General features: G+C 38.1%; 1 protein-coding gene across 3 annotated transcripts in view; it reads left to right on the top strand.

The window, feature by feature from the left end:
* The window catches only part of SENP6 (SUMO specific peptidase 6), a 136112-nt gene that overhangs the window by 28252 nt on the left and 83458 nt on the right, over window positions 1-24402 (top strand). For all 3 annotated transcript variants that reach the window (XM_036766794.1, XM_036766793.1, XM_036766795.1), the window contains exon 3: window positions 19796-19856. In XM_036766794.1, the coding sequence (XP_036622689.1) occupies window positions 19796-19856 (61 nt within the window). The remainder of the gene's footprint in view (window positions 1-19795; window positions 19857-24402) is intronic.

Genomic DNA, 24402 nt, shown 5'->3' with positions numbered 1-24402 from the left:
ATTCCTTTCAACTCCCCTAATACTGAGAAAGGTCTCATGAATTATACACATCATCTTTCCATGTAGGAATGTAAGCAAAACTTTAGTAGGTCCCTTATGACTTCTCTTCTCTTCTCTTCTTCTGCTTCCCTTTGCTATTTCGTGGTTTCTGCAGCTCTAGAATTTGTTCAGAGCCATTTTTTACAGGTGTTTGGAGGGTCCTGGGGGAAAGCTCACGCAAGTCCCTGCTTTCTAGCGCCATCTTGGCTCTGCCCCTCCAGGAATTTTTTTGAACAAATTTTCACATTCATCTAAATCTTCTGTCCTTATATGGTGAGAACAAAGCTTTGCTTGTAGATTGAGAGCCTGTGACATTGATCTATTCATTCTTCTTTCTTCAGTTTACTTATAAAACGAGGGGATTGGGCAAGACAGCCTTTTAAGGTCCCTTCTAGCTCTAAGGCTATGACTAACTTTTATTCCTTCCTGCAGTGTGCTAAACTGTGAGGCACTGGCTACAGCTCCTAGCTGCCCTTAAGAACTAGTCCAGCTTATTGTAGCAGTTAATTACCGTTTGACTGCCCTCACTGTGATTATTTGATTATTTGACTCTAGCAAACCCAGAAAGAAATAAACATTTTATAGTGACCCTCAGTCCTCATCCTTCCCCTACTATTTTTACAGTGGCATAAAGAGGGTCCTTAAACAATTTTTAAGTGTCTGTAAACATATACTCTTTGTACTCTCTATATTTGAGACTAGAGTCAGAAAACCTGGGCTCAAATCCTGCTTTTGATCTTACCTATGTGACCTTGGGCAAGTCATTTTAAAATCGTTTTGATCCTCATTTTCCTCATCATTAAATATGGGCTCATAAATAGATGGCTCTTGAGGCCTTTTTGAGTTTTTGGTCAGTAATTCTTTAATCTTCATGTGGAGATACTGCTGGAGGAACTGATTCATATTGACCTTTACTTTTTTGCTATAAGTGAGAACATAATAATGCTGCTGCTAAATGGAAGGATGAAGAGATCAAGTTGCATACAGAAATAAAAAGAAACCTCCATTGAATGGGACACTTAGTCACCTCATATTGTCGTATTAGCTTTCAAACTTTTACAAAAGACCACCATGAAAATAATTGTTGCTTGTGTGCCAGTATAATATCCATTGCAGGGAATAAAGATGTAGAGAAATTTCAGGAGAATAAAATAAGACCTACATATTAAATCAACATATGCTTTAATGCCCAGGAAATCCAGAGCAAATGCAGAATAAGGAAGAATGGTGAAAAGTATGTTACAAAACATAGGAGTAAGACATGAGGAACTGAAGAATAGTATACTACAGAGAAGTGTCACACTTATGTAACATGAACACTATTCAAGAAGGCGATCAGGAGGTATAAGAAATGGTGATCAGTAAAAGACATCACTCCCAAAATATGAATTGTGTTTTATACGTCCAAAATGACTGATGGCCTGTGTGGGAACTTATATCTGAAACAGCTGCTAGGGCAGTAAGTTATAGCATTGATTTGTTAGATCAAAGACTCAGCACACTATAAGGTAAAGACCACTGGCTCTAGAATCGAAGGACACACAGATTCCATCTGTCAACAACAGCCTACAACTTGACATACGTAGTTATGAATATAATACAGATTAAGATGTAGATTCACAGGATGTAGTCATTGGAACAAGATTTGAAGAGGAAAGTATGGCATCTCTCTGATAATATGGGGGAGGCAGCATGGGGTTTGTGGTATCTGAGGTGTAAGTCTTGAAGAAAGAAAAGTACTTCTGATAAGTAGAAATGTACAGAGGAAATTTCTAGGCATGGGTGTGGATAAGTGGAGTAAATCAAGAGGAATATTGTGAAATAAGAAAGATAGTGGCTAGCTAGATCATGAAAGACCTTGAGTGATAAACAGAAGTTCTTTATTGGATATATATAATGTGTGGACCAAGAACTACTCTAGGTTTGAGGTGTTTGATCAGGAAAATGAGGCAACTTAGACCCATAGTATTGTGACACTGGCTTCTTTGACTATTACTCAAACAAAATACTCCATCTCCCCACTGTGGACATTTTCACTGGCTTTCCTTCCATGCCTAGAATGCTTTTCCTCTTCACTATACTTCCTGGTTTTCCTCAAGTCTCAGCCAAAATTTCACCTTTGGTAAGACTTTTGTAGCCTCTATTAAGGATAGTGCCTATCATCTTAAGAGAGCAACCACTTCTAATTTATCCTGTTTAAAGCTTTTATATATACAATTATTTGCATTATTGTCTCCCCCTTTAGAATATAAACACCTTGAAGGCAGGGGCTATTTTTGTCTTTCTTTGTGTGCCTAGCACAGTGCCTGGCACAAAGCACATAGGAACCACTTAATAAATGCTTGTTGACCGATCAGTACATAGGGAATATTACCTGGCCAAAGTGTGAAATTTGGGTCAAAGAGGGAAGAAGTTGGTGACAGGGCTATGAAGTATTCCAAAACTTGTGTGTGTGTGTGTGTGTGTGTGTGTGTATGTATATATAGATATGAGAGAGGGGGGGGGGGAAGGCTGCAATATCCAGTCTAGATTCCTGCCTCCAGGGTTGACATGTCTGATTCAGAGTTCAGAAAATACACTGCCTACACCTAGAACTGAAAAAGACAGAACAAAACCACAGGCCACAGGGCCTGAAAAGGGGAGGGAAAACTATTCTTTCACCTCATTTGGTTCTGTTCATGGTACCCATGTTTGAGGGTGAATATGACCTTCATTTCCCTCCTCAGACCTGCTGTGTGCTGCCAGAACGAGAGAAGACATGCTATGTCTGGTAGTTTTAAAGGCACAGTCAGTAGAAAAGTGTTCTCCTACCCAGATGGTAGGGGAATTGAAGAATGACTTCTTCCAGAAATAGGTCCCTCCATCATAGGTGATTTGGACATGTGTAAAGCCTTGTTACACATGCCAACCTATTTGAAATAGAAATAGATTTTACTATTTCCATCTGCCCAAGCAAATGAAATGGTTCCAATTTTTTTTTTCCTTGGGGCAACAAGGATTTAGAGCCTAGGAAAATTGTGGGAGTCAGTTCAAAGGAGGAAAGGATATGTAGGCTATATATGGTGAAGATGTTAAACTGTCCAGAATGTATGGTCAGTGTGATGGTATGTGAGAGTCATAGGAATGCTACAGGTTCACTTGTTAAAAATCTGAAGTCCCTTTTCCAGAAATTTGAGTTTGTTTACTGGAAGTTATTGGAATGATTTGAGATGGTACTGATTTGAGCTATGGTTAATGCTTGACAAACTTTCTCAAAGTATTTATGATGGAAGGTAAAAATGTAGAGTAACAGGAAAGAGAAAATGGCAAGTGATTAAATGGCAGGTGTGTGGGATGAAAGACCCTCACCAATTAAAAGTTAATTTATAATAAGGAGCCATCTCAGGATGGGAACAGAAATAAATTTTATTCCATTCTCCAGAATAGGGCATCCTCTGCTAGCACAGAGCAGAACCAGCAAAGGAGGCAAAGTACAGTGATAATTATGCCTAACGAGAGAATTCCCACCCACCTCTGACCCTTCTCACCATTGGCTGGAAGGTGGGCTTACAATCTGAGCACAAAAGCTAGACAAAGAACCAGGAAATCGAGGCACAGAAACTCCAATTCCCATTCCCTTAGTTAACGATTACAACTGAGGTGACCTTTAAATCTAAAGAGGGAGAATAGGGTAAGGGGAGGGGAAGACTCTCTCCATTCTTTTACAGTACTTTTACAGTAAAGGAAAGCAGGTCACAGTGACCCTATTCTTACTGAGCATATTTTTAAACCAGAACCATAAGAAAGAATAAAAAGTTTCAGGGTAAACTTTCCCAGAGGCTGAGCCATCAGACTCTCACAGACTCTGAATTTTTTCCACTAACCTACTTCCCTATTTCTTGATTTTTAAACATTTCTTAGTGTATATATATATGTGTGTGTGTGTGTGTGTGTGTGTGTGTGTGTGTGTGTGTGTGTGTAGATCTACATATAGATATATATATATTTTTATACATATCTTCCCTGTGAAGTCTTCACATTTTATTTACCTCACACAAAAGTTTAAATGAAATTTGAGGCAACATTGAGAGAAAGGAAAATGTAGGAAATAATGAAATTATGAAAGTGGATATAGAAAACATAAGTAGAAGACAGAATAAAGATGAACCGTGAACTCCTCTTCATTTAAGGAGAGGAGACAGTTTTCATTTCTCAACCAGCTAAATTCATTTTGAACATCTTTGCCCTCATTTTTTAAAGGCAGACTGTCATTTAAAAATTTTTATCCCCATCACTGAATGCCGTGCCTGATGTGTAGTAGGTGCTTAATAAATAAAAAATAAATATGTTGTCACTGTTTGAGGTTGCTCAGTATAACCGAAAGGAAAGCTGTTTCCCAGTATAAAAATAATTAACCAAACAGTAAGCATGAGTCAAAAATGCAGCTCTTCAATATCCTTATATATGGTTTAATGGCCTGTTTCTGTTTGAATTTGACACTGCTGATGTACTATATGCTAGGCTGTGCTAAGAGCTGGAGAGACTTACTATTACCACTACTGCTGTCTCTTCCTCTTTCTCCTCCTCCCTCCTCTTCTTTCTCAGTTGATCCAACACTTAAAAGTAGGTGCTGTTATCCTTATTTTACAGAGGAGGAAACTGAGGCAGTCATGATTTACCCAGAGTTACACAATTTTAAGTATCTGGGACCCTACTTGAACTCTGGTCTTCCTGACTTCAGATCTAGCACTCTGTCCATTGTACTACCTAGCTTCCTGTAAATACAAAGAAATAGCACAGATGAAAGGTAAAAAGATATTTAAAAAAACAAAAACAGTCCTTGCTCTCAAGGGACTTGAAACTTTTTTAAAATTTTATCCCATTGACAAAATTTTAGTTTCTTTTCCTGCCACTCCCAGTTGCCTTCCCCTTCTTCCCACCCCACCCCCAGAAAAAAGAAAAATAGAAAAACAAAACTTTTGTAACAAATACATATAGACAAGCAAAGCAGATTCTCACATTGGCCATATCCAGAAAAAGGTCTTATTCCGTATTCTGACTACATCACTTCTCTATTAGGAGGTAAATAGTATGCTCCATAATCCGTCCTCTGGAAATTGGTCATTGTATCTCTCAAAGTTGTTCTTCGAACATTTTGAAGTTCATAGGAACTTCAAAGTTATGTCTTTCAAAGATGTTTGTTTTTACATTGTTAATCTGTACCCATTGCTTCATCAATGTTATATTCTTATAACATGATTGTTCAACCATTGGGCCCCCACTTAATTTCTGATTCTTTACCACTTTAAAAACATTTGCCATATTTTTGTACATATGGGTTCTTCTTTTTGATCGCTGTGGGAGATAGGCCTGGAAATGGTTTTGATGGGTTAAAGGGTGTGTACGATATATTAGTAAATTTGGGGGCATAGTTTCCAATTAATTTACATAATGCCTGTACTAATGTACAGCTCTATCAAAAGTATATTAATATGCCTCTTTTCACAAAAAGGACTTGTATTGTAATCAAGAGGACAACATATGTATAAATTGACGTATCAGGATGCTTTCAGAGTAGATAAAAATTAACCTTAGAAGGTGGTACTTGAGCTGAATCTTTCATCTCACCTCAGAGACTGTGAGCTAAGAAGTGATATTGTTGTAAGCATTAGGAATAGCAAGTAGGCCAATATTACAACCATGGATTAATGTGGAGCAGAGTAATAGATGAAAATACTAGAAAGTCTGAGGAAGCCAGAGTGTGAATTGATTTTTTTAAAAAAATTTTTATTGATTATCTTCAACTTCAACAGAATTTTCCCCCACTATTCTTCACCTGCTCTCCTTCCAGAGAACCACTCCATATAATAAATAGTATTATTTTTCATAATAGTATTATTTTTCATAATATTTTTTATTGATGTCTTCTGTTTCTTACATCATCATAGTTATCCCCAGTATTTCTTCCTCTCTGCCACTCATATAACAGTGTTGGTTTGGGTTTTTTTTACGTAAGGTCTTTGAACATAATTCCAGATTGCCCTCCAAAATGGCAAATCAGTTTACAGTTCCACCAGCGGGGTCTTAGTGTTCCAATTTTCCCACTTCTTCTCTAACATTTGTCATTTTCACCTTCTACCATTTTTGCCAATCTGATAGGTGTGAGATAATATCTCACTGTTGTTTTAATTTGCACTTCTCTAATCAGCAATGCTTTAGAGCATTTTTTTTGTCTGACTATGGCTTTGACTTCTTTTTCCAAAAACTGCCTGTTTGTATCCTTTGACCATTTATCAATTGGGGAATGACTCATATTTTTATAAATTTGGAGAAACAAGGCCTTTATCAGAGACACTTGCTGTAAAGACTGTTTCCCAGCTTTCTGCTCTCTTTCTAAGCTTGGCTTTACTTGTACAAAATGTTTTTAGTTTAATGTAATCAAAATTATCCACTTAACATCTCACAATGCTATCTCTTGTTTATTCATAAACTCTTCTGCTGTCCATAAGTCTGATAGGTAATGTGTTCCATGTTCTTTCAATTTTCTTATGATAGCTCCTTTTATATCTAGGTTATATATCCATTTCCACCTTATCTTGGTACACGGGGTGAGATATTGGTCTATACTCAATTTCTACTAGACTGCTTTCCAATAGTAAATTCTTATCCCAAAAGCTTAAATCTGATGAGAGGAAGATTCACTCATTTCCCCTCACCTGCCTTCTCTTCCTACAGAACAGCTTTTTCTTGCCACTTTTATGTGAGATAATTTACCCTATTCTATTTTTCCCTCTCTCCCTCTCTCAATATAGTCCTCTTTCACCCCTTAAATTTATTTCATTTTTTTTCGATACCATCCTTTCATATTCAACTCATCTTATTCCCTCTGTCTATATTCCCTTCAACTCCCCTAATACTGAGAAAGGTCTCCTGAATTATACACATCATCTTTCCATGTTGGAATGTAAGGAAAACAGTTCAACTTTAGTAAGTCCTTTATGATTTCTCTTTCTTGTTTACTTTTTCATGCTTCGCTTGATTCTTATATTTGAAAGTCAAATTTTCTATTCAGCTCTGGTCTTTTCATTGAGAAAGCTTGAAAGTCCTCTATTTTATTGAAAGTCCGTATTTTGCCTTGGAGCATTATACTGAGTTTTGCTGGGTTGGTGATTCTTGGTTTTAATCCTAGCTCCTTTGACCTCCAGAATATCATGTTCCAAGCCCTTCGATCCCTTAATGTAGAAGCTGCTAGATCTTGTGTTATTCTGGTTGTGTTTCCCCAGCATTCAAATTGTTCCTTTCTGGCTGCTTGCAGTATTTTCTCCTTGACCTGGGAACTCTGGAATTTGGCAGTAATATTCCTAGGAGTATTTTTGTGGGGGGCGGGGGAGATCTTTTTCAAGAGGCGATCAGTGGATTCTTTCAATTTCTATTTTACCCTCTGGTTCTAGAATATCAAGGCAGTTTTCCTTGATAATTTCTTGAAAGATGATGTCTAGGCTCTTTTTTTGATCATGGCTTTCAGGTCATCCAGTTATTTTTGAATTATCTCTTCTGCACCTATTTTCCAGGTCAGTGGTTTTTCCCATGAGATATTTCACATTGTCTTCCATTTTTTCATCCCTTTGTTTCTGTTTTATAATATCTTGATTTCCACTAAAGTCACTGGCTTCCACTTGCTCCAATCTAATTTTTAAGGTAGCATTTTCTTCAGTGGTCTTTTGGACCTCCTTTTCCATTTGGCTAATTCTGCCTTTCAAGGCATTCTTCTCCTCATTGGCTTTTTGGAGCTCTTTTGACATTTGAGTTAGTCTATTTTTTAAGGTGTTTGTTTCTTCAGTATTTTTTGGGTCTCCTTTAGCAAGTTTTTGACTTGTTTTTCATGGTTTTCTTGCATCACTCTCATTTCTCCTCCCAATTTTTCCTCTACTTCTCTTACTTGCTTTTCCAAATGCTTTTTGAGCTCTTCCATGGCCTGAGCCCAATTCATATTTTTCTTGGAGGCTTTTGATGTAGGCTCTTTGACTTTGTTGACTTCTTCTGGCTGAATGATTTGATCTCCTTTGTCACCAAAAAAGGAATCTAGAGTTTGAGTTTTGAGTCTGAGTTCGTTTTTGCTGCCTGTCCATGTTCCCAGCCAACTACTTGACCCTCGAGCTTTTTGTCAGGATATGCCTGCTTGTAGAGTAGAGAGTACTTTGTCCCAAGCTTTAGGGTCCAAGCACTGTTGTTTTCATAGCTACTTCTACTACACCCATCAGCCCAGGCTTTGTCACAGCAGCGCTCCTCCACCCCCAAGAACCGCCAACCAGGACCGCAGTTCAGATCCAAGCAGGGCACAGCAAGAGAATCTGCTTTTGTGCCCACAAAGCACCCCTGGCATTCCGGCTCTGATCTGTTCCTTGATTCCTCCCGCCATCTGAGCCAGGGACTTGGAAAGCTGCTGATGCTGGCGCTCTGTAGGCAGCTTCTGAGGCTTCCTGCTGCTGCTACAGCCACTGCTGCAGGACCTCCTCCACCCCCAGAGCTGGTGGCCTGACTGCTCTGAGCTCAGTACCGAAATTTCCCCTAAACTGCTCTTTGGCGTTTGTGGATTGAGAAGTGTGGTAACTGCCACAGCTCACTGTTTCATGGCCCCAAGTCCTCTTCCAGCTGGCTGACTCCTGGTCTGGTATGTCCTGGCGCGGCCCATGCTGGGCTGCCCTCCACTCTCAGCACTGTGAGACAGACCCTTCCCAGGGACCATCGGCTCTTCTGGGCTGAAGCTCTGTTTCCCTCTGCTATTTTGTGGGTTCTGCAGCTCTAGAAATTGTTTAGAGCCATTTTTTTACAGGTGTTTGGAGGGATTTGGCGGGGAACTTAAACAAGTCCCTGCTTTCCTGCTGCCGTCTTGGCTCTGCCCACTCCACCTTTCTATTTCTTAGATAGTTTCAGGTAGTTTTGAGAATTACTGCCTTATAATACAGTTTAAGATTTGGTACTCTAAACCTCCTTTTTGGTATTTTTTTTTCATTAACCCGTTTGTTATTCTTGACCTTTTTGTTCTTCCAAATGAATTTTGTTCAATAAAATAGTTTTTTGATAATTTAATTGGGATGGCATTGAATAAGTAGATAAGTTTAGGTATATTTGTCATTTTTATTATATTTTCTCTGCCTACCCATGAACAGTTAATATTTCTCCAATTATTTAAATCTGACTTTATTTGTATAAAAAGTGTTTTATGTTCATGTAGTTCCTTTGGCAGGTATACTCCAAAGTATTTGTGCTGTATATGGCTATTTAAGTAGGGTATCTCTTAGTATCTCTTTGTTGGTGATACATGAAATTGCTAATGATTTATGTGGATTTATTTTATATCTTACTGCTTTGCTAAAATTGTTGTTCCAACTAGCTCTTTAATTGAATCTCTAGGATTTTCCAAGTATATCATATCATCTGCAAAAAGAAATAGTTTTATTACCTCATTGACCATTTTGATTGCTTAAGTGTCTTTTTCTTTTAATGCTAGCATTTGTAATACAATATTGAATAATATTAGTGATAATGGGCACCCTTGTTTCACTCCTAATCTCATTGGGAAGATTTCTAGCTTATCCCCATCACAAATAATACTTGCAGATTGTTTATTATTTCTTACATTACATAGTCCAATATATTCATGTTTAACAATTTGTTTAGCCATTTCCCAATCAATGGGCATTATTTTGTTTCCTACTTACTATCACAAAAAGTGCCACTATAAATATTTTGGTGCATTTGGGGGATTTCTTCTTGTCCAGAATTTCAATTAATTTATGTAATTCCAAATTGCTTTCAAAATAATTATACCATTCTACAACTCCATCCACAATGTATTAGTGTACCTGTCATTCTATAACCCCTCCAACTTTGCCTGTTTTCATTTTTTTTTTTTATCTTTGCCAGTTTGTTAAGATATGCGATGAAACCTCAGGGTTGCATTGATTTGCGTTTTTTTATTATTAGTGATTAGCGTAGCATTCTTTCATTTGGTTGTGAGATATAGAAATACTGATGATTTATGTGTGTTTATTTTCTATCTTGCTACTTTGTTAATTTCTTTTAAGAACTGTTCTTGTCCTTTTATCTTTTGGGTAATGGCTGTGTGTGTGTGTGTGTGTGTGTGTGTGTGTGTGGTTTATATATCTTATCAAAGAATCAAAGAAATTTGATAGAGATTTTCCCCACTCATTTTAATACTTCCTTTTATCTTAGGTGCCTTAGTTTTGTCTGTGGAAAAGCTTTTTAGATTTATGTTACCAGAGTTGTCCATTTTATCTTTTATAATTGCCCCCATCTCTAGTTTGAGAGTATATCTCCTAGAACATTGTAAGCATTAGCAGCAATATTGTATTTTTTCATCTACTCTGAATAACTTAGGTATTCTCAGCAATGCAATGATCCGACAGTTCTGTAGGACTTATGATGAAAGGTGCTGTCCACCTCCAGAGAAGGAACTGTTAGTGCCTGAATGCTCAAAGATACTTTGCTCCAAGATCAAAGATACTCAGAGATGCTCAAAGATGCTTTTTTTTTTTTACTTTCTTTTTCTTTTACTTGACTTATTTTCTTGGGGCTTTGGTCTGTTTTCTTTCACAGAATGACTTATGTGGAAATGTTTTGCGTGACTACATATGTATAACCTATGTCAAATTGCTTGCCTTCTTAATGGGGGGAGGGAGAAAATTTGGAACTCAAAATTTGAAGGAAAAAATGTTAAAATGATTTTTACATGTAATTGAGGGAAAATAAGATATTAAATAATAAAGTAAGAAAAAAAAGAATATCTCTCCTACCCATAGCTATGAGAGATGTGATCTGCTTCTTTCTAGTTTTTTATAGTTTAATTTTTAAATATTTTTAAACCTTTTTGTTGTTGTTGTTACATTTTTAAGTTCTGAACCATCTCCCTCCCTCCTCACCCTACACTAGAGGCCACTATTTTATTATGCATATTTCTGTTTATTAGTTATTTCTCTAGAAGTAGATAGCATCTTCCATCATAGTTCTTTGTAATTGATTTGAGCATTTATAATAAGCAGAATAATTTAGTCATTCACAGTTATTCTGCAAACAGTATTGCTGTTATTGTATACATGGTTCTGCTCATTTAACTCTTCATTATTTCATGCAAGTCTTTCCATGTTTTTCTAAAATCAGCCTGCTCATTTCTGACAGCATCTGATCTTTAATATTAAGGATAGTGTCTAGTGGAGGTGATATAAAAAGTTGGCTTAAGCCTAATTTCTGCCATATTGCTCTCCCCCTGACCCCAGGATTCTTTTAAAATATTCCATAGTGATTTTTTTCTTCCTAAATTATGTTTTTTACTTTATCAAACACTGAGTTATCGAGCTCCATTGTCTCTGATTCTCCCTTGTGTAGTTTGTTCCATTGATCCATGTCCTACTACATGATTTTGGTGACTGCTGCTTTATAATAAAGTTTGAGATGTGGAAGTGCTGTTTCCTCTTTGTCCTCTTTACTTTTCATCATTTCCCTTGAAGTTCTAGATCTTTTGTTTTTCCAAAAGAATTTTGTTACTGTTTTATCAAGTTCTGTATCTCCTTTGTAATTTGAATCATATAGCATTAAAAATCTAATTCAAAGAATTCTTTTTAACTGAAATAAGTATTTTCTGTGCTTTGGTAAGAAAGTCTCCAGATATTTTGTGCATTTTGTAGTTATTTGGAATGGGATTTCCCTTTTAATTTTTGGTTCTTGGGTTTTGTCAATCTTGTATAGAAATAGTCTTTATTTTTGAGATTTTATTTTGTAGCCTGTAAGTTGGCTAAGGGTATTTATTGTCTCAGTATCTTTGCTTATTCTCTAGGATTTTTCTAGCATCATATTATCAGCCAATAGATAAGTTTTATATCCACTTTACCTATCTCTTATTCCTTTAATTTCTTTCTCTTGTCTTGTTGCCATTGCTAGCATTTCTGGAACTATGCCATAATAGTGGGTTGTGTGGACTTCCTTGCTTTGTAGAGTTTTTAAGCATAAAAGAATGCTGTACTTTGACAAAGGCCTTTTCTGCATCTATGGAAATGATCATGTGATTTTGAGTGTTTGCATTTTAATGTGATAAATTATGTCTATTTTCTTAGTGTTGAAGTATCTTTGAATCCCATTTGGTTGTAATGATTTCTTGGATAAATCACTGTAATCTGTCTGACTGAGTTTTGTTTAAAACTTTTTAATCAATATTCAGTAATGCTATCAGTCAGTAATCATTTATTAAGCACCTGTTGTGTTTCAACTACCATGCTAATCTTTGGTGATATAAAAAGAGGCAAAAAGATAGTACCTGCCCCCAAGGATATTGGCATATGATTTTCCTTCTGTATTTTATCTTTTCCTGGTTTAGGTATTAGGACAATATTTGTCTCATGAAAGGATTCTGGTGGAATGCTGTCTCAATATTTGAGAATAATTTGTTAAGTATGAGTACTAATTGTTCTTTAAAAGTTTGATAGAATTCTTCTGTGAACCCATCAATACCAGAAGTCTTTTTCTTTAGTAGCTCTTTTACTGCCATATCAACCACCTTTTCTGATACTGAATTATTTAGCATCTCTGTCTTCTGGTAGTTTAGGCATTTTACGTTTTTTGAAGGCATTCCTTTTTTTTTTTGTATTCTGTTTTGGGGGCATAATATATACATAATGTGTTCTCATTTAATCATGAGCACAAGCCTCTAACATTTCACCCGACCGACCTGAGGCCTGGTTTCTGCTAGATCAGAGCTCTGACTGGAAGTAGTTACAGTCAACTGACTTATGTTCTGCTAAAGCTGGGTTGGGGCGGGGTAGAAGGACACCTTCAACTCTGTGGAAACAAAACACTTCCCCCCATCTCTTACAACCCCCTTATGCTCCCCACCCATTTGTTACCCCTTTCTCTTTGAGATTTTGCTTACTATTTTCTTATGATTCTTCTCCTGTCCTTCTTTCCCCTCCCAGTTAAAGTAGATTTCCCTTTCAGCTAGTCTTGTTTATTGGTTTTTAAATTTTTATTTTTTACACCCCTTTGCAAAGAAGATTTTACTCACTCTCTTCATCATCCAGCTTCTCTTTCTGTCTACTTAAGACTTTCATTCTCTGGTCAAGACCCCTATAATTTTCTGGTGTCTACTTGTTGTATTCCTCATGGAATCAGAGCTTTTGAGGTATCTATTCTGTGCTCTCTCTTCTAAGCAGTTTCTGCCTCTGCCTTGTAGAGTTTTCCCCATGCATTCCCCTTCTCCAATATGCCTCACTTCCAAAATAATGACAATTCCTGTTTGTGACAAGACACTGTCCATTGGTAGGACCTCTTCCCTACCATGTTGTCCCTGATTTTGCAGACAACTCCTGATCTTTATGCTCCCTCTGGTCGCTTTCTTTTCTCCGTTTATCTCAAAACCTCCTCCCTGGGTCCTAGTTTTCCCACTCTTGCTATAAAGCCAGCTGTCCCAAGTAATATAAGAAGTCTTTTCAAGCACCAAACCCCAGACCACACCCAGCATAGTCTTCCCTTCACAAACCTTTTCACTTTACCCTTTTTGATGTTGTTATTTAGTCATTTCAGTTGTGTCTGACCCTTCATGACCTCTTGGCAAACATACGAGAAAGAACAGTTTGCCATTTCCTTCTCCAAATCGTACTACAGATGAGAAAGTGAGGCAAATAGGATTAAGTGATTTGCCTAGTCACACAGCTAATGTCTGAGGCCAGATTTGAACTCATGAGGATGATGAGTCTTCCTGATGCCAAGCCCAGTGCCCTACCCACTGTGTCACCTAGCTGCACCCTCCCCCTTTACCCTTAGGAGAGGAGAATTCATCAGTTGGAAACCTTTCCTACCACCAAACAAAGGCTCCTTTCCCCCCTCTCATTTTTAATCCCCCCTCCTTACTCATTCCCCTGTGGGCTCTTTGCTTTGAAAGACAGGAAGGATAACCTTCACCTCACTGCCAGTTCTTGGTTTGACCAGTGCATTTCATATACTCCCCTCTGTCCCTTTCCTTTTTAAACTCTCCCCCAACTCCTTTGCTTCATGCACCCTTTCATTTGGTAATATAACAAACCTTGATTCACCTGTAGTTAGGCAAGGCGTCATCAAGCTCTATTCATAATGCCCCAGACTAATCTCTTCTTTGCTACCTCTACCTTACTTCCACCTTTGTACATTTAGAAAGAATTTTCTTACTAATCTTTCTATTGTCCTTCTATTGCTGTTGTCATCCTTGATTGCTGCGTTCTTTCATCACTTCTGCAGTTGTCTGAGGTATTCAAGAAGCAAATCTTTTTTAGGTCTGGTTTTCTTTTCAAGAGTATTTCAAATGCCTCTTTATAATCTAAAGTCCATCTTTTTTTTTTTTTTCCATTTATAGTTAAAGCTCAGATTTGCGGGGGGTAGGTCACCCTGGGCTGCATCTTGAGTTCTGTTGCTCTTTGAATACATTATTCTATTCCCCTCTGTATTTCTGGTGTGTATAGAATAGTCTCTGTTATTTGAAATTCATTCTTTTTTTTTTTTAAATGTGAACTTGTTTCTGAAGTAAATGGTTGAATTTAACTACTATGTGTCTAGGAGTTTGCAGTTGCAGCCTTGTGTTTTTTGGCTTTCTTGTTTGTTTTTTCCTGGAGGCTACTTATGAATTCTTTCCATTGATACTTTGTTTTCTGTGTTTAGACATTCTGGACAATTCTCTTGAATTACTTTTTGCATTATGGTGTTCTGGTTTTTTTTGTTTTGTGGTGTTCTTCCCAGAGACCCACGATCCTTAGGTTGTCTCTACACTTCCTGTCTTAGAGATAAAGTATATTTTGTCTGCATAGTGAGCACATTTTCTTTTAATGTGCTTGTTTCTTTCTTTTCTTCTAGGTTGTCCTTCACATTTGCATTCCTGATCCTTTGTTCTCTCCTTTTGCAGATTCCAGTTTTTCTATTCAGCCTGTTATTTTTACTGTGCAGGCCACAAATACTGCTGTCAAAAATTTCCATTTCTCTTTTGAACCATTCAGGAACAGCTTGTGATGATTTCATGTTCTCTTCACATTCCACAGGGCACTCTGTCTTATCAAGTGTTGGATCATTTTCTTTTTTTTAAATTTATTTTATTTAATTTATTAAATAAAACAAATCTTTCCATAACAAAAGATAATTTTTAAAAGATGATTGGTTTTATCCAGAGAAAGAACTATGAAGTATGAGTGCAGATTGAGGCACACTTTATGCTCGCTTTTTTTTCTCTCTCTTGTTTTTGTTTCTGGGGGTTTGGTTTTTTTTTTGATTCTGTTTCTTCTTTCTCATGATTCGTTCCATTGGTCATAAATCTTCTCTACAACTTGACTAGTGTGTAAATTAATTCAATGCGAAGTTATACATGGAAGATATATCAGATTTCATGCCCTCTTGGGGGGGGGCGGAGGGAGGGAAGAAAATCTGGAACTCAAAATTGTGTAGAACCAAGTGTTGTAAACTAAAAATAAAACAAAAATTATTTTAAAAAAATAAAAAAAAATTTAAAAAGATGATTGGTTTTGTGTTATTTATTCATAGATACCTGAACTCATAGTTTACTAGATCTGGAGGCTATATTTCCTTCTGTTGGTAGTGTTATATCTGCTGATAGAGTGTTATTCTTGAGATCTTGAGTAATTAAATCTCCATGTGCCTCCTCCCCCACCATTTTCTATTACTGTTCACCTTTTGTCTTCCCCTGAAAGTGGTTTCCTTGGGGGTTGGATCTTAAAGCACCTCAGCATCTTTCCACACTAGACAATCATTGTTCTCCAGGTTAGTTTTCTGCCCAAGTGACTTTTGAGGGGACAGAAAAAGCCTTAGCTAGATGCTGAGCTCTTTCTCTCACGCTTAATGGAGTTTCTCTTTCCCCACCTCCAACTCCTATCCACTCCATGGTTCCCTGGCCTGGTGTCCTCTCTTCTTTTATTCCTCTGTTCTGTGTCCTAGCACCACACTAGTGCTATGGGCTTGATTTCTGTAATTTGGGTGTCTGAGGCTCTGGGAGGGGCTGGGAGTTGAAGTTGACCTCTATTTGAAGCCCACAAATTTTCTTGCCCCTTACCTTCTGCTGCTCTACACTCCTGCAGAGATCTTCTGCAGTGTAGAACACAGCTGCTGTGGCACTGATGGCCTGCTGTGACCCAAGCATTAGTATTAGAGTGCTGTGAGAAATGATGAGAAGCATGGCAAGGTTTACATAGTCAGATGCAGAATGAGGAAAGCAGAACCATGAAAAAAACCATAAGACAATCAAAGATGAATATTGCTCAAGTCTAATTTTTAATGAGTTAGTGTTTACATTTTGCTTTTGAGTCTCCTTTTCCAATTGGTTGATTTTGCCTCTTAGGGTGTGATTCTTTCTCTCTAGATTCTGAATCTCCGTAGCCATTTCACCAATCTTTTTTTCCATATTTTCTTTTAGTTCCCTAATTTGGTTTTTAAAATCCTCCTTTAGCTCTTCCAGCAGTGCTTTTTGGGCTGGAGACCAGTTCATATTAGCTTTTGAGGTATCTGATGTATCTACCGTGTCATTGCTATCCTCTTCTATGTTGATATTTTGATCCTGCCTGTCTCCATAAAAAGAATCTATTGTCCTCGGTTTTTTTGTGTTCTTCTTCATGTTGGTTTGCCTTTTGCTGGCTTTACAACAAGTTTCTATCTGTGGGTCTCAGGGCTTTCTGTCCCAGCTTTCTTATTCTGGGGGTTGTGAGTCTAGAATTATAACCTTCAGTTTCCTGAGGTGTGGGGGAGAGGTCTGGCTCCCTGGCGTCTCACTCCCTGTGGGTGCTCTCCAGCACTTGCTTTTCAGCAATGGTCTCAGCTGTTTGTTGTTTGAGCTGATGTCTGGCACTTCCCCTGGGGGAGCAAGGTTATGTCTGGGCTGTTGGTGTTGACCCCTGCTGACTCTGCCCCTCTGGGACTAATGAGCTTCTAGTGTTTGTCCTGTGAGGCCCCACTACTTTCTCCTCTGTTTCAGTTCTCTTTTTTTTCCCGAGGAATTCTCTGGGTGAGGGGGGGAGGGATTAGAGCCTTTTACCTGGCCATTGAGTCTTCCGGAAGTTCAAGAAGCCGAGTTCCTGGGTTTTGCAAGCGTCAGGAGTGGGTGTTTTCACAGCCGGTGGCGTTGTGCTGCCTCTCGTCACTCCCACAGACTGCCGTCCTGTGTTGGGAGTCCTGGGGATCTCTGCCGGTTTCCGGCGCCCAGCTTTCTCCCAGCCCGTCTCCCACGTGGATTTCCCAGCCAGCCGCTTCCGCCTTGGTCTGGAGCAACTCCGCACCGAGCACTCTCCGAGCCTGCAGGTTCGTTCCTCCAGCCTTTCAGACTCTCCCGGCTCGGAAATTTGCCCCACGCAGACTGCTCGCGGTTTCTGACTCTCTCAGATCTGCTCAAATTCACTTTTTTATAGGAATCTGACAGACCTTGTGAGAGAGCTCCGGTAAGACGCTGCCTTCACGGGGCCATCTTGGCTCCGCCCCCCCAAAGATGAATATTGCAAAATAAAAAGAATAAGCATTGCTTCACAGAAGAAATATAAGAAGACACCATCTCTACTTCTTTGATCCATTTTGCTTTTTCTTTTTTTTTTTTTTCTGTTAAAATACAATTTATGATAATGTGACCAACAAGGTCGAGGGCTAGACATTTTCCCTGATCCTTGAGTGCACCCTGAACCATATCAAGATGTATTTTGAAGTATTTGAAAAAATTAATGAAAACATGTGAAATCATAAATAATACCAAATTTTCAAACTCAGTCATTTATGCACCCTGCAGGAATCCTTATGTATTGTTTAGTGGCCCTCCATTTCTATTGAATTTGATACTACTGTCATGGAGACATAGACCATGGAGACAGTTGAAGTTTCTTTATTTTTGGCAAATAATTTGTGTTTTGGAGAGGTTGAGAGGTCATAGGAATCAGAGGAAATGTCTAATCCTCCGTCTTGTTTGTGAAATTACAAAAGCTTTTCTGCATTCATCATTTCTTATAGTATGGTAACATCAATGAATGTAAAAAACACATTACATGTATATACTACTATTTGTTTAGCCATTCCCCAGTCAGTGGCCATCTATTTCGCTTCCAGTTCTTTTTTTTGAAAGTTCTGTCAAATATTTCGGAATAAAAATATGAATTTTTTCTATACGGCCTTCTTGTTGTATAAACCTCATGGTGTAATCTCTGGGTGAAAGGGTATGGACATTTTAGTTGCATTATTTGTGTAATTCCAAATTGTTTTCCAGAATGGCCATACACCTTGTAGAGAGCCTTAAATGATATACAGATCACTTTTTATTTGGTCCTGGAGGTAATAGGAACCTACTGGAGTTCGAATTGGAGGTTAAGTAGGAGTATAGACAGAATTGCATTTGAAGAAAATTATCTTGTGACAAAAGTGGAGAATGATTTGTAGTAGAAGAGATTTGAGATAGGGAAATCAGTTGGGGGCTGTTGCAACAATTCAGAGGTGATGAGGTCCTGTATTACAGTGGCAGCAGTGTGATACAGAAAAGGGTACAGATGTGAGAAATGTAGAGGTAGAAAAGATAAGCTTTCACACCCAATTGATTATCTGAGGTGAAAGAGAGACAAGAGTCCAGGTTGTGAACCTGGATAATGGTAACATGAAAGTGTGGGATGGGTTTGGGAGGGAAGAAAAATGAACTTTCTTTTGTACATATTCAGTTTGAAATGAAGTGTCCTGATTGAAATGTCTAATAGGCAGTTGCTGATTCTGTACTACAACTTCAGTGAGATGCTAGGTCTGGATACATATTCCATTCATAGCAAGTTAACAAACATTTTTTAGGCACTGTGCTCAGTACTGGGAATACAAATACAAAGCAGAAGGAAAGACAGTTTCTGTCCACAAAGATCTTACATTCTATTGGGGAAGACAGTATATAAAAAGGTGAAAGTGGTGGTGGGGAAGGATTGAGGTAGGGGGTAAAAGTTTGGATTTTCACCCAGGGAGGAATGAAGACATGGTATCCCAGAACATCCTCCTTAAATGGAGGTTTTGAAAGGAGCAATCCAATGAGAAGGAGAGGCCACAGGGCTGGGGAGGGTAATTCTAGGGCTTGACTGAGTTTCCAGAATGAAGAAATTTCTAGGGCATAGTAAAGAAAGTCTACAGTACACCCTGGAGAAGAATGAAGACGTCCGTATGTAGATCTAGAATCATCTGCAGAGAGATGACAAGTTGGACCCCTGGGAGCTAATGACATCACCAGGTGGGCAAGGGCACAGCAAGAAGAGGGCCCCAAGCCAAGCTTTGAGGTGCACCCCCAGTTAGTGGCCATGATACGTATAAAGATTTAGTAGAAGAGATTGAAAACAAATAGTCGTGTGAGTAGGAGGAAAACCAAGAGAGAAAAATGTTTAAAGAAGAAAAAAGAAAAGATTATATCAAGTAGGAAAAAGTGACCAAGATTGTCAGGTCCTGCAAAAGCTAAGAAAAATGAAGACTGAGAAGGGCTTGGCCATATGCTAACCATTGGGGCATAAGTCCAGTTGGAGTTTTTAAGTGGATAGGAATAGGTTTCTGCTGAAGCTAAATGATTAGATGGTTCCTGATTTCCCCTGGACTCAAGTCACAAACTACTTCACCTGACTGAAGGTGTCTTGGGATGTCCACTTGGAGATGAACCATGAGTGGAGCCCAGTGCTCTTCTATTCTGAAAGCCTAGGGAGGAGGAGACAGTGTTAATAAGTGTTCTTTTTCCTTTTTTTTAATGTAGTGATGCAAATCTCCTTAGTATAGAAGAGGATAATGAGTCTGACACTTCAGAAGGAAAGAAGGTAAGTTGAAATTTTTATAATTGAGTGGCATCAAAACTGTTGAATGCTGTAGCCATTGTAAATCATTTTTTTATTTCTAAGTCTGATCCTCTAGGAATTTGTATTTTTAAAATACAAACGATAGCATTTATTTCCAGATTCTTGATCAACATTATTGATGTTGTTTTGCAAGGCCTTTTTAAATAAAATTTTGAATAGATATTTTCTTTATCTCTGTAACTGTCATGGTCTAGATGATATTAAGTATTGGAGTCAAGGTAAGGAATATGCATTAACATTCATTTGCTAATGGTGTTCCCACAGCTGTTTATTAGGATATGTAAAGGAATATGGTGCATTCACCAATGAGGAAGTTCACAGAAGTTTGCTGTGCTGAGTTGAACCAAAGATAAATGTAGGTGCAAGTTTTTTATACAGTAAGAAAAGTACTAGTCAGTTAACACAGGGGAAATGGCTAAAGAAGGAATCAAACATTGAGGTAGAGGTAAATATTAGGTTTTGATTGATTATAGGAGGATGTCATTACATAGTGTCATTACATTTAGGTTGTGTAAGAAAGGTTGTATAAGAAATTACAATAATTCACAATGTAGAAGCAATGGCAAATAGATAGTATAAGCCTTTGTAGGCTTATCTTAGCTCCCTCAACAGCTAGAGATGCTTTTGCAGTAGGGTCAGATGGTTGTAGGCAGGAGAAGGTCATAGTGTCACAGATTTGGAGTTGGGAGGGCACTTTAGAGGTCATCAAGTCCAACTTCATTTTTTTTTTTTGGCAGGGGAGAAGGCAGGGCAGATGGGGTTAAGTGACTTACCCAAGGTCACACAGCTAGTAAATGTGTCAAGTGTCTGAGGCCGGATTTGAACTCAGGTACTTCTAACTCCAGGGCCGGTGCTCTACTCACTGCTCCACCTAGCTGCCCCCATTTTTAAAAAAATTTATTTATTTTAAGTGAGACTTAAGACTTGCCCAGGGTCACACAGATAGCAATTGGCAGACCTGGGTGGTCCATCTTATAGATCTAAGTCAGCTCTCAAGCCATGCCACTTTTTTTCATGTCTGCTGACCTCTGCCCTTGCTGCACAAAGGACTTGAACTGCAAAGCTGAAAATGGTCATCCCATCTCTGTTAATGTTAATATTCAAACCAATGTTGAACCTTGCTGTTGTCACAAAGCAACACTTCCAAGGGTAGAATTCTCCACTGGTCCTAAGGAAAGTACCACCAAGCAAAATGATCAAACTGTTACTCTTCCAGAAGACCCAGCTTTCATACCTTTTGATATTTATTGCTTGGTAAAGAGATTTAAGGCAGCTAGGTGGTGCAGTGGATAGAGCACTAGGCTTGGAATCAGGAAGACTCATCATCATGAGTTCAAATATGGCTTCAGACACTTACTGGCAGTGTGACCCTGGGTAAGTCACTTAACTGTTTGCCTCAGTGAGCTGGAGCTTGAGCTGGAGAAGGAAATGACAAACCACTCCAGTATCTCTGCCAAGAAAATCCCAAATGGGGTCAGGAAAAGCCAGACATGGCTTAAATGACTGAACAACAACAAAAAGATTTAACAACAAATGTGTACCATTTGGGTCTAGCAGTAATATTGGGTGAAATGTATGGAATATCCTGGGCCTTTGTTTAAGTACTTCTCTTACTGTTGTAACAATAGACACATCAGACCAGAGCAGGAGCTCAGCTGTCTGAAATGTCTTAACAGTAGTTACCATCCCTGTGTGTATTGTGGAGGTGGAGTGGGAAGTTTTGAGTAGATTGAGAAACTGCAAAATTATGATATTTGAGAGGACATTAATATGTATCCTGAAGTCCCCTAGCATGAGGGCATGAGTTGAGTTGAGGGAGGGAGACTATTAATCAGTCATTAAACTCAGTGAGAAAGGAAGGAGTGTGTTCTGGGGGTTTGGTAGATAACAGCCACCAGTATCTGTTTTGGTGATAAATTTAGATATAGTGAACCTAAAAGGAGGAGAAGGTTACTTAGTGATAGAGAGAAGGACTGAAAGTGGCACTGGGGAGCAAGAAGTATTCCAGTTTTCCTACCAAAAAGTTGGGAGGATATGAGTGAGAGTGCAATAAGTCTTGAAAAGGATGGCCAAGGATATGCACCGTTACTGGTGGAAGGGAGAGCACACACTTTTGGGTCAGGGAGCCCAGACATAAGTGATTGAGTGCTAGAAGATGGAAGAAATATGAATAAAAGAGGTCTAAAATGAAGAATGGGAATACCAAGTTTTGAGTGTCTTGTTAACACTATGGGTCTGTCATCCCCTCACATTAATATGCAGTTTTTATTCTAGATATGGGATAGACAGAACCATACAAGGAGCATGGATTAAGTGCATAAACTACCTTATTGGGGCATTCACCCCAACTGTCAGTGTCAAGGATGCTTTCAGAATTCATTGTAGGTGACAGTTTCAAATCTGAATTGTTTCCAAAAAGTCCTCTTGTGTTCCTTGTTTTTATTTTTGTAGAGTATATTCTTCTTGAATGTTGCCTTGGAGAAATTCAAGTTCAATATTACTTGTGCATAAGCAACATACTTCTAATAGATTTCTCCTAACTCATATACTTTGTTCTAGAGCACTCACTAAAACCATCCTGTTTTCAATAATAAATCCAGTCCTCAGATATTTATAATTATTCCAGTAGGTCAATTTACCTCTAAGTGCTAGATCAAATGAAACACTCTGTTGAATTGAATTGTTGGAATACTTTTGAAGTTTAACATTTTTAATATTTTATTGATGCTTTTTGATGCTTTATATTTTTAACATTTCTCTTTTCAAACACCTCTCCTCCCCCAATTCCAATAGAACTTTCTCTTGTAATAAAGAATGCACCTTAGCAAAACGTTCTAATGGATTGACCACATTGACAATGCGTTTCTTATTCTGTACCTCAGTCTGCTGCTTCTTTACTAAGAGGAGAGAGCTAAGTTTCATCCTCAATCTGAATTCTGGTGACCTTTGTGTTCGTTTTGTTTACATTGTTCTTGGTTTTCACTTTACACGAATATGTCTTCCTGGTTTGTTTTTTTTTTTTCCTGAGTGTTTTCTTACAGCATAATAACCATAACCCATGTACCACAGTTTGTTCATTTATTCCTCAAGTCTTATATTCTTAAACAAGGCCACATTAAAATTTTGGATTATGCTTGAAGTTAGAATATGGAGGCAGAAGATTTTTCCAATTTTTGGAAGTGCGATTTTAGGTTACTTGTTTTGCGGGGATGTATTTGTATAATTATCATTTTTAATAATTTGAAGAAAACTTAAAAGACTGTGGGTACTATATCTGTAGTGTTCCTTTCAAAAAAGATCACAGCCCCTAGTAAACTTTTGTGCAAAAAAATAAGTTCCTGCCACCAAAATTGCTCCTGCTTTTCCACTTACTATTCACCTTACACACTAGCAGAGGCCAGCATCTTTGTGAGGCATGATTAGCTCAGATCGTTACCCAGTTATTGTAACATATTACTTTATCTTCCCATCTTTATCCTTGTTCCTTCTTCCCCAGGTTGTTGTGTCAGCTTCCTACTTCTGCCCTAGGCCACACTCCCACCTCCCTGGCTCCTTACATATCATCTTTGCAGCTAGAGTTTTGTGGGCTCTTTTGGCTTTCTCTGAAGTTCTGTGAGAAGGGCTAATTTCGGACGCTCAGAGCTAGCTTGTTAGCTGTAGGCATAGCCATAGCTGTCCTTTTATGTCCTATTATAATGCCCATTGTGTCCTCACTCCAGTGAAACATTTGCAGACTCTACAGAGTAAACAGCGTACTTGAACAATTTTTTGAACAGATGCTTAAGTATCATTATCATAGCTTAGCATGGATTATATCGGGGAGGTGTAGATATATAGTATTGACACTCCAGGACTAAATGCAACTAGTACTAGTGTATACAGCACTAATGGTAAGAACAATTAGCAATTTGATAATAGGACATATTAAATCAGTTGTTAATATTTTTTATGTCATGAACCCCTTTGCCAGTCTGAAGCCTATTGACCTGTTTTCAGAATAACATTTAAATACATAAAATAAAATCCATCGAATTGTAAAGGAAACCAATTATTTTCAAATACAGTTATAATTTTTTTTAAATGTTACCAGAGCTCACGTTAAGAACTCCTAAATAAAACTAAAGACACCTTGTGAAATCAAAAACATAGCATAACAAAGCAGAGTTAGAGTGGCCGAAATATATAGCTCCTCTGTGGCATACTATCACGTAGCCCAGAAATATAACAGCATTAAAAGCCTGTGGCATAGAAGATAGGTTATAAATATTACATAATGATACAGAAACATGCACTATGTGCCCTCCAACAATGGACATTATTTAGTTTTGTGGGCAACCATAAGTGCCTAAAAAGCGAGGCACTTATAACAGGGCCTTTTTTTTAAAATTTAATTTATTTAATATATTTAGTTTTCAGCATTGATTTTCACAAGAGTTTGAATTACAAACTTTCTCCCCATTTCTACCCTCCCCCCCACTCAAAGATGGCGTATATTCTGGTTGCCCTG

The sequence above is a fragment of the Trichosurus vulpecula genome, chromosome 7 (genome assembly GCF_011100635.1).
Source record: "Trichosurus vulpecula isolate mTriVul1 chromosome 7, mTriVul1.pri, whole genome shotgun sequence".
Taxonomy (NCBI): Eukaryota; Metazoa; Chordata; class Mammalia; order Diprotodontia; family Phalangeridae; genus Trichosurus; species Trichosurus vulpecula.
Note: the sequence above shows the minus strand (reverse complement) of the source record. Positions and strands in the feature narration are given on the sequence as shown.